Consider the following 19,050-nt stretch of genomic DNA (forward strand, 5'->3'; position numbering starts at 1 on the left):
AAAGGCACCATGACTTAGTAGTTTGGTTTGTTCAATGGTTTTGTTTGTTTCTTGGTTTTGACATCTTTCTTGATGAAACTCAGTTTGAAAAATAACTTACAGAGAGAGCAGGAAGACAACTGTTCCTTCCAGGTTAACCACAACAGCCAGTGTCCTCCAGGAACGAATGAAGTACCCTAATAATGCATACTGGGCAATTCCCACAGCGAAGAACAAGCCACCAATAGATCCTAGCATACAATTAGAAACAAAACAAAACATTATTACTCCTTTAAGGAATATTACTGACTCTCAACACATGGTATCAGACTGAAATGAACACTTCATTAAAAAAAGTCACTCAGCAATACAGGCAAAACCACAGCTATTTGACCAAAGAATATTGTGTCCTTCACCGATGCAGAGCAGAAGTCTTACACCTAACTGCAAAGATCAATACAAGGCCAAACCACTCTTCTGAATCCTCCTCACCCAAAGCAGCTGCATAAACAATTGAATCTTGTAATTCCAAATGTATGTTTCAGCTTTCTATGTGTAAAAATAAATACTAAAAAAACCATCAGAAAACTGGTACTTTCAGAAATATGTAGTATTCATTTGTAGCTCGCATGATTTGTAAGATATCCTATTTTAAGACAACCTCAGCATAGCACTTTTGGACTTTGTCACAGACCGGATGAGGCCCCAGAGCCATAATGGAACAATTTATACACATCATATCTGAAGGACAGCTTCAACCCTAACAATCAAGACAGTTACAGGTGTCGGTATCTTCTGTTCTAAATTCTAAGGCTCATTATCACATGGCAATTATCTCATCTTCCCATTATATAAAAACACCTTTGATTTTTTGAGAACTGCCAGGAATGAAAGAACTGGTATTAGCACACAAACACTAAACTCCATTTAGCACAGTCCAACATTGTGATGGATAGAGCTCAGCTATCATGAACTTTGGATGAGTAATTTAGTTGTCTAATGTTCACAGGGATGTTTCAACTGGACCTTTGTCAACTTCAGTGATGCAGAAATCTGAATGGCTCCAAGTAATCTGCTGTGTTTGTCTAAGGTTCATATTAGACAAAGCAAGACTCAGACTGTGGTCACATAGATGCTCAAGCAGAGTTAAATTTGCAGCTGCTATGGTGTTAGCTCTGCTGTGTCAAGTGGTGTGTAAAACTGAAATCTATCTGTCAGTACATTGGCACTCAAACTTTACCTGCTAATGCCCAGTAGGCAGTACCCACACACTCATTCAGTAGAACAAAGGCCACCAGTGACATCCCACCATTCATCATCCCTACCAAGAAGCGAGAGATGGCAAAGAATTCATATGAGGGTGAGAATCCATTTGCAATGGCAAACAAGATGTCAAGAGCAAAACCTAGAAAACAAGGCAAAAGGTTTCTTTTAAGAAGATTAACTAAAGAAAACCATTTTATCAGCATCTTTACTTGAAGTTCAGTGGCATCTGTCCTAAGTAACACAATCAACAACTACAAAACAGGTTTGAACAGAAATTTAAGTACCTACAGTCAGTATCACAAAAGGAGTGGTTTCTGACAGTTAATTTGCAGTCCTAACCTTCAAATTCAGTTCACAACAGATTTTTTTCATATACTCAATTACTGTCTGGCTCCAGTTCAGTTGGTTTGATATTTATCCCCATACAGAAGACACAGACGAAATACCTGATCAAGTATCTCCCCTCATTCTTGGAAAGTAGTCTATGCAAACTAGAGATGAGAAACATTACCAGGGGTGGTATATGGGGAGTTTGCACTGCATACCTGGCCAACCTTTATCTGCTTTGAATGAGGATTTCCTTCAAGAAAAATAATCTGCTTCTAGCTCTACATACTAATCCATTGACACACAACTTCATAAATACACCCATAAAACATGAAGTTCCAAATTTTGTTTGATTTGGGGACAATAAAAAGGCTTTTGAGCTTTAAAACACAATGAAGAACACACATACATAAAATTTACCTCTTGTCTGCATGATTTAATCAGTACAGCAAATTCCTAGCAGGTTATACATTAAGAACATCGCCAATAAGTTATCAGGAATATTAACTGCAACATGTGGAGATCTCATGAGCATGATATGCATGAATGTAAGCCTGTATGGTATGATTCCTAAATCCAGAACACCTCCCAGATATTCAGATGGTGACTGAATAGACAAATACTAATTTCTTGTTCCTGCTTATATTCCTGAAGTATACTGGAAGGACAAAACCAAAAATTACAGCATATGATTCACTACTGCATATTAAGCTCCCAGCAGAAACTGGGCTCTTGCCACTTCTTCAGAGCCACACCACCTCCACTTCATTCATGTTGTTAGGTGGCACTAGTTACCTGTGAGATAGACTTTCTTCCTCCCAAAGCGATCAGAGAGCTGGCCAAAGGAGATTGCTCCAACAAACACACCACTGAAGTAGAAAGAGCTGGCAGCATTCACTTTGTATGATGTGTTGCCAATTAAAAACCACTGGATGGAGGAAAAAGAGTGAATTAACCAGAATCCAAGCAGTTCAGCAACAGCTAATAGCAGGTGGGGAGTGAGGGGGGGAGGGGAAGGGGGAATGGCACATACTTGAAGAAAGATCAAGCTTTGTGTAAATATCCTGATCATCACATTCAGTCACCAAACACAACTGCAGTCTCCCACACTCAGTGGGTGGTACTAACCAACTGCACAGTTCCCCCAGATCACGTGCAGTCTTTGATTCTAAAATCCAGGACAGATGCTTTGGAATATTGTCATTTTTGCAGCCTTCTGCCAGTCCTCCTTTTAGTGCCTTTTCTCACATAAATCTGACTCAGCCCTATCTCATCACACTATTGTAGGTACACCACGCAAAAATAAAAATTGTGGTGTATGTCCAAAGATAATCCTGCATATGCTCCTCCTTATAGAATCACAGAATAGTTAGGGTTGGAAAGGACCTTAAGATCATTCAGTTCCAAGCCCCCTGCCATGCGCAGGGGGGCCTCACACTAGACCATGTCACCCAAGGTTCCATCCAACCTGTCCTTGAACACTGACAGGGACAGAACATTCACCACTTCTTTGGGCAACCTGTTCCAGTGCCTCACCATCCTCACATTAAAGAACTTCTTCCTTATATCTAACCTGAACTTCCCATTTAATGTATATGCTCATACACTTCTTTATGAGTCTTGTCATTGAGAAACACTTCAGTAGCATTAGCCAAGTTTTCCAGTATTGCAAATACTCATCTCTTTTATAGTGCACTTTGTGTCATTTCCAGTTCTTCATTCCAAATACAAACCTGATCTTCACCTGTTTGATTCTTACAGACTTCATGTCTCAGGTTGAACCTGACAGGAAATTTCCCTCCACACATCTGTAGAATGAACAGATGCCATGCTCTCACTGTTCAAAAGTTACAGAGTTCTTAAAATACAACAGGAAATACCTTGTGCTCTTTACTTTTTCTACTCTTCTTGCATCTTGAGATAATGTTTCCTTTTACTGACACCCAACTTTTCTTCCTCTGCTGGTAAGCTCGTGATTATGTCATTATCCCTGTAATAACACTCTAATCTTCTCCTCATAATCTTCTCTTCCTCTACAAAAATCCCATTAGATATCCTTTCTAGCAAAGCTTATATTATTTCAAAGCTCAGTTATGAACTACTTCACCATGAGCACATAGCCATGCAATTAAACCTCACCAAGATTAGGGAGATAGCAAAACAAAATCATTCAGAAGCTCCAAGAAAACAACTTGCTTACTCTCAGTATATGCTTCATTTTGAATTGTCACTTTAATGGTGAGGTGTTTACTGATACAGTAGGTAATGTGCCCATAAAGCATCAACATTGACAAAATCCACTTCTAAAACCAACCACGTGACCACAAATCAGCTTTAGAAGCTTCTCTAGATTTTAAAAACAATTCTCAGAAAAATACATTTGTATAATAATAGCAGATGAGATTAATTTTATCTTGAAATAGCATGGCCAGTGTGTTCTATAAGAGTTAGAAGAATCAGACCCTAACTTTTGGTATACAAAAGCTGCCAGCACTCAAACTCAAGATGCTTTCTGAATCATTCAGGGATTAAGGGATAATTTGGTTGCAAAGCAGTATTTGTGCTGCAAATTAATCTCAACAGCTATGCAGCCCTGTAAAGGGCTCCAGGCTTTCCTCTCCTACATAAAGCATGTTACATACATATGTTTGATTTTCACAACTTAACCTTTTTACACTGGATTATTTTTCAGTGTCAGTTTTCAATGGTCCCCTTATTAGGAAGTGATGCCACAAAACATGCATGGAAAACATCCTCCTCAAATGTAGAAAAAGCTTCTTTATACATCAGTAATGAAATTAGTGATGAGAACCACCAAATAAGCATGATCTCACTTATTTAGCACATAACTTCCAAATACACCACATATTCATGTAACAACTTTTAAGGAAATGTATTTTAATAGTTGGAAATGGGAGAGGTAACAAGATTTAATACACATGGGCCTTTACTGAGAAGTTCGTTAAAGAACTAAAAAGCAGGATCTACAGAAGTTACCTTGGGATTTCTTTTTTTGGTTTATATTTTTCAAGCAAACTTTGTTCTTTATCTGCATTTCTTATTTAAGCAACTAAAATGAACAAGAATATAAAGTTTAAGTCCTAAAGCACTCACAGGCTCCACAAACATGTCTGACTTGTCAAGTTGAAGATTCTTGGATAAATAAAAAGCAAAAAAGAAAAAGCTTAGAGAAAGTTTGAAAACCTTTAAATTACCTTTGAAAAGCTTTAAATTACGCTTAATAAATTCCACCATCCATTAGGATTTCAAGTTAAATTGTGGCATATATACTCATATTCTCTTTATTACAAGAATGAGCAGCAATACCCGTTGTACATAACTGCTTGGAACTGTTTCAAAGCTAGCAGTTTTTATTAATATGCTCCTAACTAATAAAGTTAAGTGCTTTGCAGGACTATTTCAAATTGCATTAATACCTCTGGACAACAGCCCTAAATTATCAAGTGGCACTACATTCAACTCAACTGTACAGCTTTAAATTCAGGCCTTTCAGAGATGCACTCAGGGCTCTTTCAAAGAGGAATTTGACATTAACAGAGACTGAAGGCCCCAGGAAGGGCAGGTGTTGCACAAATCAGTGCAGAGTCTTGAATTATTTCTGTAGGAACTGTGGCTAGGTAATGAAAGAAGACACTTACTTACGAAACACAAAGGCCACACCAGTAAGGCTAAAGCTTGTTTGGAGATAGAATGGGAGGAGCTGCTTTGTCCACCTGATTCTCCACTGACCACATCTTCCCTCATATCTGGAGTTGCAAAGACTGCAGAAGCATTTTCCTCACCAGTTCCTCCACTGTTTGCTCACTGCCTGAGGGATGCACTACATGCACTTGACCTTAGCGAGGGAATCACAAGAGGTGTGGCCAAAAAGAGCCCAGGGTCCATAATGGATTTTGAGCATGCTAGTATGATGAATGGCATGATTCCAGCTCAGTCGTAGAACCAGGATACAGGCTATGTAACTTCGACACGGAAGAAGTGTGAAGTTTTGGATCAGAACTTTGCTCGAGATCTGAATAGTAAAATAAAGCTAGATTTTGTTCCTGCTACAGATACAAGCAGATTACCTATTCTCAACCTGGAGGTAAAATCGATTTCACTTGTTAAACAAAACATGCATTAGTATGACAGCAAGAAGCAGTACAACCAGACCCTGTTACCAATCCAATAAGACTTCCTGCTCACACGAGGCAGCAAAACTCATTTCAGACTTACCTCAGAGACGATCGATGTGAAGCTGCTGCCGAAGCGTACGTGCTTATGCACCTCGCTGCCATTGGCGGTCAGAAGCCATTCCCCAAAAGCTCTCTGCTCGCTCACTGACTGGTTGCCATGGCTCTGATTAACTGAGAGCTCTTGGAGATCCCAGTGGTAGGGAGGAGTTGCGCCCACCAATGCGATGAGGATGGCTTCAGTGGCCACATAGAGCTGGCATAAAAGACAAAAACCATCAAAGATGCTAAACATGATTCCTCTGCGGCTGCATCAAATCAGTATTAAGAAATAATCCTATTTTATATTCGCATTCTACCAATACAAGGTGCCATGTATAGCCCCCATCTACCAAGTATCACACACTAAAGAACCACAACACAGTGGTTATTGCATGTGTTAACCTGTGGATTTTTTGAGAGAAAAGAAGTTCCCCTCCTGACACCCTTCCCTCAGTCAGAGGCCCCCTAACTCTCACACATAGCAAGTAAACCTCCTGGATATTATTAGTACTAAGGAGATAAAATAAAACTTCTTTAATGCAAGTATATTACTCTGTTGTATCCTCTTCTTCCACCTGTGTTGTTCATTTCTCTAATTTGATACTTGGAACAGATCTGCTCCTCATTGTCCCTTATCTAATCTTTCCCAGCTTTACCAAAATTAATTCTTTCCTATTTTTTGATCTTCGCTGAGCCTCTTTTACTCTTAAAAAAAGATAGAGGCACACATGTGAATATGCATTTTTTATATATCTATACATTCGTACTGACATGAGGTCTAGATAAAGTGAATTAACAGTTGTGGCACTGTTTAGGAAAGAATAAATAAAATTGCTGGAAACCAGACATTTCAAGCCTAGTATAGAGCTGGCCCACTGCTGACTGCGAATGACGAGCATTCACAGGCCACTGCTTTAACAGGCTACATTACAACTGTCTTAAAACCCACGTGGTTTTAGACCTGTTTGAACACAGAAGTGGCACGAGTTCTACAACACAAGACACTATAAGGGCTGAGAAACAAAAGGCGTTGCTGGTAACAACACAAAGACTCCCTACTCGCCAAATAAAACCACCTCTTGTCTCAAGCCCTCACTGTGGTACAGTAACCCAGCACAGTATCTCCTGAAAAACAAGCGAACAAAAAGTCTTGTCACTGATCCTGCTTACTATGTCTTCCATAAAAAAAACCCCAAACCCTCAGCCATGCCACTCCATTCCTCAAACCCCACTTCAGCCACCTCCTGAATGCAGTCCTTGCTCTGCTCTTAGGATCTCCTCCATTCGTTCTTGGGAAGAATGTACCTGCAAGGAGGTGTTCTCTCAGAAGGCTGCTACAAAAATAATTCTCAAAACTGGAAAGACCATAGATAGGCACCAAAAAAAAAAAAAAAAAAAAAAGAATTCTGAGGACGTCTGAATTCTGATGCAAGCACCCCCAGGTTCTGTTCTGTACAGCAGTTACACCCAGATCTAAGAGAGAATTGCCACTAAATTAACAGAGACCCTCTGAGTTATTACCTGAAAGCACTTTCTTTCCATGAGCTCCTTTTTGCATTCTACATGAGAAAACTATTTACCTCCTACCACAGTTTCAGAAAATTAATCTCTTTCAATTTTTTAGTATGAAATTATTGAATAATCGAAAGGAATTTAGAAGAAAATCCACAATCTCTTTATTCTGTTATTAAGCTAAAGGACAACTAGACAGACTATGATGAAAAGCAGAAGAACTCATCTAGGAAAGAAAGCAATAACTAAGATTACATGGGGAAAGAGGTGTTAAAAAGCTAAGTGTCCATGTTGCTAGGGATGTGTGACTACAGTATTCAAGAACAGTTTGAAATGAGAATTCCAGGTGATGATCTGTGGTGCATCCCTGTGCTCTGATTCACTCAGACAATTCTGCATCAGGACTAAGTGATAACATCTTTGCTTTTGTCTTGTGAAATAATAAACATACTTTTGAAGTAGTTCAGGAAATGAAACCCTCAAAGCATTTGGTTTAGAGAATGCAAGCATAATGCTCTTCATTTTCGCTTGAGGTGAAACCCACCCCAGCCGCAGAAAACTAAATCAAAATATAAGTGAGTGCAGCACACAAAGAAACACTACAGATTGTTTTCAATGAAAAAAATCACCCTTAAGCATCCTAGTGGCTGCAGTAACCAAGGATATGTAACAAAGATAGAAACACTTTCAACTGACCTGTTGAATCAGGAAATGCGTGAATAGAGACATGTTTTTGGTGTTATCCAATAGTAGGAATATTCAAGAAAGTTAAATGACATTAAGTGTCAAGACTCCTCAGTTGAACACCAGTTGTACAGTTCCATCAATACCACGCCAGGAGTGCCACTCCACTCTTCTTATGTAAAGAAGGATTTATGAGAGGACCAAGCAAAAAAAGTGCCAGAAGTTCCCATTCCAGTTTACAAATATACTACAAACCAGCCCAGGACTGAACTGTCTCAATGGCATTATAGGATAACATGAACAAAACATCAGGAACTGCTGGTAAAAGAAGGCAAAAATTGTGGGCTGACAAGCAGCAGTCACAACGTAGTCCTGCTTCAACAAGCAGGATTATTCTTCTGTCTGCATTTAATCTTTCTCTCCCTATCTTTCAGCCTGCTTTGGCTAACAATATAACTGAGTCACAGCTTCGTAAGAAGTCAAAGTCCTCACCTTAGCACTCTGGTCTGGGACACTACCAAAGAATAGTGGGTGAGCATCTTGGTCTCAGAGGAAGTTCTCCTACGACAATGAGAAAAGCATATTCTTGGCTGTGCCTCGACTTCCTTGCTACCAAAGGACTAAAGCTTTTAACATGGTAGAAAGATGCAATAAAAGCATAGACTGTATGCTAAATTTTGGTGTGCACTGCACCAGAAGTTTCTGCCATTTAAATATCCAGACAAAAAGAAGGACATTGCTGGTATTTACTGCATGCAGTTCTGGTGTCCTCAGCATAAAAAGGACATGAAGCTGTTAGAACAAGTCCAGAGGAGGCCATGAGGATGCTCAGGGGCTGAAACACCTCTCATATGAAGACAGGCTGAGGAAGTTGGGGCTGTTCAGCTTGGAGAAGAGAAGGCTGCGTGGAGACTTCAGAGCAGCTTCCAGTGTCTGAAGGGGCCTACAAAGATTTTGGAGTGGGACTCTTCATCAGGGCCTGCAGTGATAGGACAAGGAGTGATGGGTTCAAACTGAAACAGGGGAAGTTCAGGTTAGATATAAGGCAGAAGTTCTTTGCTGTGAGCGTGGTGAGACACTGGAACAGGTTGCCCAAAGAAGTGGTGAATGTTCTATCCCTGGCAGTGTTAGGCCCGGTTGGACAGAGCCTTGGGCAACATCGTCTAGTGTGAGGTGTCCCTGCCCATGGCAGGGGGTTGGAACAAGATGATCTTATGGTCCTTTTCAAGCCAAGCCATTTCATGATTTTATGATGTGTATAAGCTGCACAAGCAGAAAGCTGGAATAAGCTGTACATACAACTCTCTTCAGCTTTCCTTACCAAGGATCTCAAAAACTTCATTGTGCCTTCCAAGGCAAATTCTTAACACCCTTTTCCCTCAAAGCTCACCAGGATTAGCAAAATAACCAGGTGAACACAAATACAGTGTTTAATCTGGTTAAGTTCAAAACTTAGAGATAATATTGTAAACAGACAAGACCTAGAAAACAGATCCTATTGCTCTAGAGGGACTCCAGTCCCACTGGGCTGTCACTTTGAAACAGCAAGCAGAGGTTTTGCTCAATGCAAACAACGTGCATGAAGCACTATAATACCTCTAGGCAATATATACAGGTGTATATAACTATATAGTAGGTGTATAGTAGTTAACCACTTCAGAAAACTCCCAAAACCAAGTTGATGATGTGGCTTGCTAAAGAAAAACACAGATAATTTATTGCCTACAAAACACAGGAAATTAGAGACTGTGTGTACACATGGAAAGGGAAGGGAGATAATGTGTCATAATACAAATATTTTTAATCCATAGTCGTTGTTATGCAGTAGAATTATGTTAACTCCCAGGCTCATTTTCCAAGGGTGCTAAGAGGACAGTCTGGCTAGGTGGAATATCTCAACAGTCTATCAGGCTGAAAGCCATCTTGATTAATGCAGAAGATAGGATTGCTTCAGCTCCCACTGAACCCAAACACCAACCATTGCATAAAAAAATTTATGTAACAATAACCTTATTGTTACCAACGTAAAAACATCTCCCCATACATTTTACCCACACTCCATACAAAGATGACAATCACCATTGACATTGTGCCTCCTAGGCACCTTCCAACCCAGCTATTAAAAAGACATTGCAAAAGCAAATTCAGCCACAGCTACAGAGCCCCAGAGCCAGTTCCTTCTGACAACTTGACTCTTTACACAGCATGTAGCCCTCACTTTTTAAAATAGCTTCTTATATTTTTTAATAGACACAACAATCTGCTTACTTCCCTGTGTTGCTAGGCCTTCAGAATGTCTACTTCCCCATGCTTCTCCTAAAACTCATGCATCTTGCTATGCCCATCAGCAGTAATTCTGTTAAGATCTTTACAACAGCACACTGAACAGGCATCCTCTAGGACTACACAGAAATCGAAGTCAGCCTAGTAAGTTAAGCTGCAAAAACTGACTGGATGGATACAGATATATACATGGAGAACATGTGGTTGTAATGTCTGAGTGAATCTAGTGATGATTAGAAGAGCAAAAGACCTAGCAACTGTGAATGACACTTTGAGAACCACCTAAATAATGAGCTCAATTACATGTGTTTTGCAGTTCAGATGCAGCTAAAGAAGGGAAGGTCTCAAAGCTACAGCTCACGTTTGATGCCTCAGACTCACTCTGACCGCACTTTCCTTCTGAATACAAGCCATAAATTGGAAGATGCACTAGTTTGGATTAAGATACAACAGAATTTTGAGGGAAGACTGAGATGTAGGTATTCATGACCTCCTCTTCACTCAGGATGATTTTTGGAAAAGTGACAACAAGTTAACTATTTAAAAGAGTCTTAGCATCTAAATCATTGAAATTAAATGTAACAGGTGACTGAAGTAGTACACTTTTTTCCTTCAAAGATGTGCCATGCATAGCTGGAGCAAATGGGTCTTCACTTAGAAGTTCCACCAACTTTGAGGTAGGGATATTCTTAGCTAAATGAGTAGCAGTATCACTTTATGTGATTAATTTACATACTTATACTCACCTTGCTTATTTTGCTTCCCAAGCAGGAGTAAGCTACACCAAAAGAAGGAACTATATTCAGTGATGCAACTACTCTAAAAGGCTTTATCACTTCCGCAAGTAAAGCAACACCATCCTTTAGCACAAGCATGCTCCAAGTAAGATGCAATGCACAAAAAGATGTGGGAATAAGAAGCTTACCTCAAGAAATAAAAACTAGGGCCCCTCCTTTTTATGTTTGTATTCATGCCATGTTTGAAACCACACCTCTGTTTAAGTGGCTGCACATCTGACACACATTCTGCAACTTTCTTGAGAATCAGAGGGACTTAAAACTCTTACTTCTCCCATAGACATCAAGAAAAAAGCCAAACAGGGAGGCAATCAAAGGAAGGTACACAGCAATTCTGTAAATCATTTTTATATCTGCCACCTTGGTTACATACCTTAAAGGTACTTAGAGTTGAACTAAGGCACACTGAAAGTAATTTTGAGTAAACAGCATACCCATCATGAAGCCCCTGGAATAACTTCATCACCCTATACTAGCAATTTGTGCTAAAGCCACCTTTGCCCTTCATTTTAAATTGTTCATTATATTTCAGATTTGGTTTGTACTTTCTATTCAGATAAAGCCCTAATAAAATACTCAAGGACTGGGAATAAGCTGTCCAATGTATGATCACTTCTGGCTAGTTCAAATAACAGCTTAATAGACTCACGCAAATAAGTATCAAGCTAAGATTGATTGACAAACTATTTTATTACCATCATTACAACTACAGAGCGACGTCTCATGCCATTAAAGACATAGAATGTGTGTGTGTGGGGGTGTAGATAAAAATAACGTCAAGAAACAAGGCTATGCCTGGGATCACATAACTATCCTCTCAGCAGAGAGGCACCACTACTTTAGAATTATTTTGGGACGAGCCTGCCTTACTTAAGCCACAAGTCCCAGAATCTGCTTTCCCTTAAAACACTTGTGCACCTGGGCTGACTAAAAGCAGCTTTCTGCATTAGGATATTCCAATGATTCCAATGTAGCGAGTAAAAGACAGACTAGGAACAACATAGGCCCCCTTCGGAAGATATCTGGAGAACTGGCTACCCAGGATTTGGAGAACGCTGAGGTTCTTAATGACTTCTTTGCCTCAGTCTTCACTGGCAAAATCTCTGACCGCACCACCCAAGTCTTGGAAGGCGAACGCAGGAACTGTGAGAATGAGGACCCTAGGCCCACTGTAGGAGAGGATCTGGTTAGAGACCATCTTAAAAACCTAAACGTACACAAGTTCATGGGACCTGACGAAATCCATCTGCGGGTCCTGAAGGAGCTGGCGAATGAAGTTGCTAAGCCACTGGCCATCATATTTGAAAAATCATGGCAGTCAGGTGAAGTTCCCGACGACTGGAAAAAGGGAAATATAACCCCCATTTTCAAGAAGGGGAAAATGGATGACCCGGGGAACTACAGACCAGTCAGTCTCACCTCTGTGCCTGGCAAACTCTTGGAGCAGATTCTCCTGGAAGGCATGCTAAGGCACATGAAAAACAACAAGGTGCTTGGTGACAGCCAGAATGGCTTCACTAAGGGGAAATCCTGCCTGACCAATTTGGTGGCCTTCTATGATGGGGCTACGGAACTGATGGACAGGGGCAGAGCAGTTGACGTCATCTACCTGGACTTGTGCAAAGCCTTTGACACTGCCCCACACGACATCCTTGTCTCTAAATTGGAGAGACATCAATTTGATGGGTGGACCACTCAGTGGATAAAGAACTGGCTGGACGGCCACATGCAAAGAGTTGTGGTCAATGGCTCAATGTCTGGCTGGAGACCGGTAACGAGTGGTGTCCCTCAGGGATCGGTGTTGGGACCAGTCTTTTCAACATTTTTGTCGGTGACATGGACAGTGGGATTGAGTGCGCCCTCAGCAAGTTTGCCGATGACACCAAGCTGTGTGGTTTGGTTGGTACGCCGGAGGGAAGGGATGCCATCCAGAGGGACCTTGACACGCTTGTGAGGTGGGCTGATGCCAACTATATGAAGTTTAACCATGCCAAGTGCAAGGTCCTACACCTGGGTGGGAGCAATCCCAGGCACAGCTACAGGTTGGGCAGAGAAGAGATTCAGAGCAGCCCTGCAGAGAAAGACTTGGGGGTGTTGGTCGATGAGAAAATGAACATGAGCCGGCAGTGTGCGCTTGCAGCCCAGAAAGCCAACCATATCCTGGGCTGCATCAAAAGGAGCGTGACCAGCAGGTCGAAGGAGGTGATCCTGCCCCTCTACTCTGCTCTCGTGAGACCTCACTTGGAGTATTGTGTGCAGTTCTGGTGTCCTCAACATAAAAAGGACATGGAACTGTTGGAACAAGTCCAGAGGAGGGCCACGAGGATGATCAGGGGACTGGAGCACCTCTCGTATGGAGACAGGCTGAGAAAGTTGGGGCTGTTCAGCCTGGAGAAGAGAAGCTACATGGAGACCTCAGAGCAGCTTCCAGTATCTGAAGGGGGCCTACAGGGATGCTGGAGAGAGACTCTTCATCAGGGACTGTAGTGACAGGATAAGGGATAATGGGTTCAAACTGAAACAGGGGAAGTTCAGGTTAGATATAAGGAAGAAGTTCTTTACTGTGAGGGTGGTGAGGCACTGGCACAGGCAGCCCAAAGAAGTGGTAAATGCTCCATTCCTGGCAGCCTTCAAGGCCAGGTTGGACTGAGCCTTGGGTGACATGGTCTAGTGTGAGGCATCCCTACTCATGGCACGGGGTTGGAACTAGATGATCTCAAGGTCCTTTCCAACCCTAACTATTCTATGATTCTATGATTCTATAATGATAGATATTATACACGATCTTGCTGCCAACAGCAAAGAGATACTAGCAGCACTACTCATTAGAGCTGCACTGCATCAAGAATGTCTTTGCCTTAAACCAAACTATTATTCAAGGAATTTGATGTTACCATCCTAACTGTTTTTCCATCTTCCCTTCAGCTAGTAGTAAGTTGGAGGGAAACACCACCTTGGTAATTATCCAGACTGCTGTGCAATACACATTACCCAACTTCAGGCAAAACCTTTTTCAGCTGCGCAAACAGTATCTCCCTTTTCAACTCCAACGTGTTTTAACACACCTTTTGATAGAGTAAGAACAGATTTCCATTTTCAGATTTCTGCAGGTCTAAAAGACACCATTCTTTAATAATGCTTCAATAGAATTTCTTCAGAAGGTAGTGAACACCTTTCTAGTAATCAATAGGTATCAAGCAATGACTTTTAGTTCAAAGTAATGTCTTAAGTATTCCAAGAGTTACCAGCTCCCCTTTATTCCTCTCTCACCCTCTTAAAGATACGCTGGAAAGGCAAGACTAATCCAGCCTCAAATTCATATTGTTAGTCTATCCCTACATTCTTTCAGATAATTTCTGTCTTCAGGTAATTCCATAGATTTCAGGAAAAAAATGTTTCTCTACATTAACTGTTGTCACTCCATTATGAGGTTATCAGAACATTCCTAGAAATCTTCCAAAGTCCCATTAAGTTGGTAGTGGCTAAACCAGGATTACTTTAATACAATGACAGCTCAACGAGTTAATGAGTAACACCAGCAGGAAGCAGAGCAATAATACAAATCGGCAAAGAAATAAAAGCGGCACCCCACAAGACTTACACTTAATCTAGTTTTACACTGATGACATGCAAAGCCATTTTTGTGACGACAAGCAACCCGGAGGTTTTTTGCCACTGTAAGCTCATTCCACAAGTTGAGTATCAGTTCACTCAAGCTGATTGACTACCATGTGGAAAGTCTCATCCATGCAGACACAGCTGTTTGGTACAACTTGGCTGAAAGAAGCTCTGTGAGCTGAACTATGTTTGTAATTTGAATTCAGAGTCAAGATACATTGGCATATCAGTACGAGTACATGGCAGAAGTAGTTTACTGGAGAAATCTATATGAGCAGAAACCCACTAAAATGATGGAAAATGCCTAGAAAGTATGAAATTCAAAAGATTAGAAAGATGAAGCAATGAAAAGACACAAAAGCCTTCAAGGAAAGCAAGAACATCTGCTAGGGATCTTATGGGGCAGGGAAAACAGAGTTTAAGCTCAGTATATTAGAATCAGCGATGAAGGGACTTGACACAGTAGACAAAAGCAGTTCACACCCATATGGTATTCTTACCTCTAAGTATATAGAAATGCTTTTTATACTAATAGGCAAATGTGAAAACACAAAGCAACTGAGGGAGAACATGGGAAGGGACAGGGAAACAAGCAATTGTGGCACCTACACCCACCCTGACAAAGCTCTTAAGAGCTTCCCCCCCCAGACAAATGCCTGGGTGAGCTTCCTTGCATGCACAGCTCTTGTCCCAACCATGTGGTGAGTTGGTGGGTGTAGGAGTGAGGAAGTTGGGACCCTGAGCCCATGGGGGGCTACATAACCATATCTGACCACAGCTCAGATTCAACCAAGGTATAAAATGAGCCCAACAAAGAGACACGTGGAGTCAGTCCTCCTTGGAGCAGTGGGACTGCAGGTGGGGACTCTCCCCTTGGGTCAGGACACCATCCAAGGTAACATGAGGCTGAGAGTAATGCATAATCACTCTCCCTTTTTAGGTGACAGTGATTGCACATTTTGGATCATTGGCCATAAAGTTAAAAAATCAGCAGTGTGGTGATGAATCCATGGGACATACAAAATCAGTAGTCAGTGTTGGTGGAGCTTTGAGTGAACAAAAATTCCATTTAGCCTCAATTTATTGGTTCTGTGATAGCAATAAAATAGAATAATCAGCCCATGGCAGAAACAGTGACAGAGACCACCAGTTCTTCTGCAGCCAGATGGTGCATCTTGTCCACTAAAGGAGCCCATGATTACCTAGCTCTATGGTGTCACATCCCAGTGACAGATTATGTAACTTGGCACCAACAGAGGAACACAGAAAGCAATCAACCACCCAAGCAGGAACCAGTTGTACAAGTCCAAATCTATTCACAGACTGAGAGACAACTTCACATCTAAATACTTTACAAACTCCTGTGCCTGCATGATCTGAAGTAAAGAACCTCTATCAGTCAGGGGATGGTCCTCATTGATAAAGTTCAAGAATTAAAGATAACTTAAGAAGAAAGAAAAAACCAACCTGCAAACCTGATAACTTTTTTCCTTTAGTTATTCTGAATTAGTTCCAAGATTTGTAAAGATCTTTGTTTACTTCTGCCAGTAGAAATGCAAGCTAAACCAGTAAAGAGAAAACAAACCAACACGAGCATTAAAAAACAGCTGACCCATGCTACTTAAAACTCTGGGAATACAGAGCACTGGTTGCAGCTTGTTCCAGAACACAAACAGCACTGGAAGAGAAAATAACTATTGCTTCCTTAATCCCTAATCTTCAGTGAGCATACAAACTTCACAGTCAGCCAGCAGAACAATGTCTAATTTTAAAGGATTAATCAGCTAAATCAGTGGGGGGTTTCAAAAAGAGAAAGAAACAGTAACAGGAGAAAGAAACCTACAAAGCTTTTGCTCTTCATCATTACAGCTCTGCAATCAAGTACAGAGTTAACAACTGACAGGACCAGGCATCTGAATTTTCTTTGGTCATAGAATCTGCTTCTTAATACTTCTGTCTGTCCCCTAGCTGCCCAGAGAAGATTGGAGCTGTTCAGCATGGAGAAGAGAAGCTGTGTGGAGACCTCAGAGCAGCTTCCAGTATCCGAAAAGGGCTATAAGGATGCTGGAGAAGGACTCTTCATCAGGGACTGTAGTGGTAGGACAAGGGGTGATGGGTTCAAACTGAAACAGGGGAAGTTCAGGTTAGACATAAGGAAGAAGTTCTTTACTGTGAGGATGGTGAGGCAGTGGAATGGGTTGCCCAAGGAAGTTGTGAATGCTCCATCCCTGGCACTGTTCAAGGCCAGGTTGGACAGAGCCTTTGGCAACATGGTAGTGGCAGCGGGTTGAAACTAGATGATCTTTAGGTCCTTTCCAACCCAAATCATTCTATGATTCAATGACACTTAAGTTTGTTCCCCTTTTCCCTTCTGCTAGCTAGCCAGGTTCCCACAGTGGCAGTAACCCAGCGCTCCTCAGCCTAGCTGAATTCAGTACAGTTAAGTTTTAACACTGGGATTTAACTCTCAGATTCAACCTACACTTTATGTCTGGACCTGTGTAGAGATGCACATATTATCCTCATCTTCCCTTCCCACCCCAAAGGGGCAGGAACAAAGAGGAAGCAAAGCTGAAAGTAAAGACAAACCTGACTGCAGAGCACATCACTTGGTCATGCAGCCTCTGAATAACATTATAGCACTCCACTGTTACTTTGGACTCCAATTTTATTATGAAACTTAAGAAAGTCACAGATTTGCATCTCACAGATTACAAACATGACTACTCAAAACGTAAAGCCTTGTCCAAACACCTAATGCTGAGACCCTACATCTAAAGAGTCAAGTCAAAGCAAACCAAAGTACCATAACCAATTACAGCCCATCAGCTGATTAGATGAGAGCTTCTGCACACAGAGGTACCAGTGACCTCTGCTTTTTAAACACTTCCACCACAAACAAGCCACACACAACCTAGAATTCACTTCCCTAGGCCATCGACTCTAGGTTGTGCAGGATTCCCAGCACAGCCTATGACAGCAGTCGCTGACCTTCCAGTTTAGCTCATGGAAACCTCAGTTTAATTCCACTCCACTGCAGCTCACAAACTGCACACTCCCAATTTGCTCACCGAGTGAGACAAAGCATAACCCTTAAGGCAACAGACAGCATCATGCACTCGCCCCACATTCACTGTGCGGACGCCATCCTCCCGGCACCGCCTCCCCTCCGGACGCATCCCCTTGGGAAAGGGGCAGGAAGGGCAGGCGGTGTCTCACCTGCAGGAGCACGGCCAGCAGGACGCACAGATACACCTGGTAGGGCCCCATCTGCCCCACCAGCGGGAACGCCTCTTCCACCTCCATCCCGCTCTCCCGCCTGACGCGCAGCTCCGGCCGCCCAACAGCGCATCCCCGGCCCGGGGCAGGGCGCGGAGCGGAGCAGCCGCGGGGTCCTCCCTGAAGAAGCAGACGAGCTGGATAGGGCGGGATGCGACGCTCGCACGCAGGCGCCGGGATGGGGAGGAAGCGGCCCGCCTCGGGCCGCGCGCGCAGAGATTCCTCCTCCTCGAGCGCCAGACAGGGAAGCGGAAGCGAGGCTGCTGCCGTGTTAGTGGGATGAGGCCGGCGCAAGCGCACGCCCCGGTGTTAAATGAGGGCGGGGATGCTATTGGCTGCCCCCGGGGTTTGAAGGGAGTGTGTATGGATGGATAAGGGGTCTGGGGTAGGTAAGGGATGCGAGGGACTTCGGATGTGTGAAGAGGTGTAAGGGATGTGTAAGAGGTCATATATATGTATATATGTGTGTGTGTGTCTGTCTGTGTCTAAAAGTAAAGGATGTGTAAGGGGTGTGAAGGGGATGTGAGGGATGTGAGAGGGGTGTAAGGAGAGATGTGTAAGGGGTCCACGGGGTACATAAAGGACGTGTGAGGGGTCTAGAGACAGATGTATAAGGGGTGTAAGGGGTCTGAGGGATGGGGGGAGGGGTTATGTGAGGGTTGTCAGGGAGGCGGCACAGAGGTGGCTGGGTGGTTTACAGTGAGCCAAACTGGGGAAATGGGTGCTAAGTGGAGGTGAGTGGTATTCTTCATGAGGTGCAGCAGCTTTGGTCATAGTTGTTTGGAAGGGGAAGAGGACAAAGGCATTAATGCTGGACCCTTGGTTGAATCAAGGCAGCATGCTGGCCCTGTGTGCTTGGCAGGAAGGCTGGTCCCGGTCCATTGTGGTTCTAGGTGTTGCGGTATTTTCCATACAGCAGCTTAGCTCTGATCTAGTTTCATCATAAGAGTGCAGCTAAGTTACAGTCTGCACTTGGTAGGATTGCATCTTCACTGAACTATCCCTGTATGTGGGAAGCTGTACCCACACAGTGCACATTGCTTACATACCTCAGCACACTGCTGACATAC

The 19,050-nt window shown here is 42.4% G+C and overlaps 1 protein-coding gene across 1 annotated transcript in view; it reads right to left on the reverse strand.

Annotated features, from left to right (window-relative positions):
* Nucleotides 1–18,007, reverse strand: part of SLC22A15 (solute carrier family 22 member 15) — a gene marked incomplete at both ends in the record, with an annotated part of 31,231 nt that extends 13,224 nt beyond the window's left edge. Inside the window, 5 exons of the mRNA XM_080612649.1 lie at nt 101–230; nt 1,220–1,384; nt 2,368–2,500; nt 5,809–6,021; nt 17,921–18,007. Of these exons, the coding sequence (XP_080468775.1) occupies nt 101–230; nt 1,220–1,384; nt 2,368–2,500; nt 5,809–6,021; nt 17,921–18,007 (728 nt within the window). The remainder of the gene's footprint in view (nt 1–100; nt 231–1,219; nt 1,385–2,367; nt 2,501–5,808; nt 6,022–17,920) is intronic.
* Between the last annotated feature and the right edge of the window lie 1,043 nt (nt 18,008–19,050).

Source organism: Psittacula echo (assembly GCF_963264785.1).
Source record: "Psittacula echo genome assembly, chromosome: 3".
Classification (NCBI taxonomy): Eukaryota; Metazoa; Chordata; class Aves; order Psittaciformes; family Psittacidae; genus Psittacula; species Psittacula echo.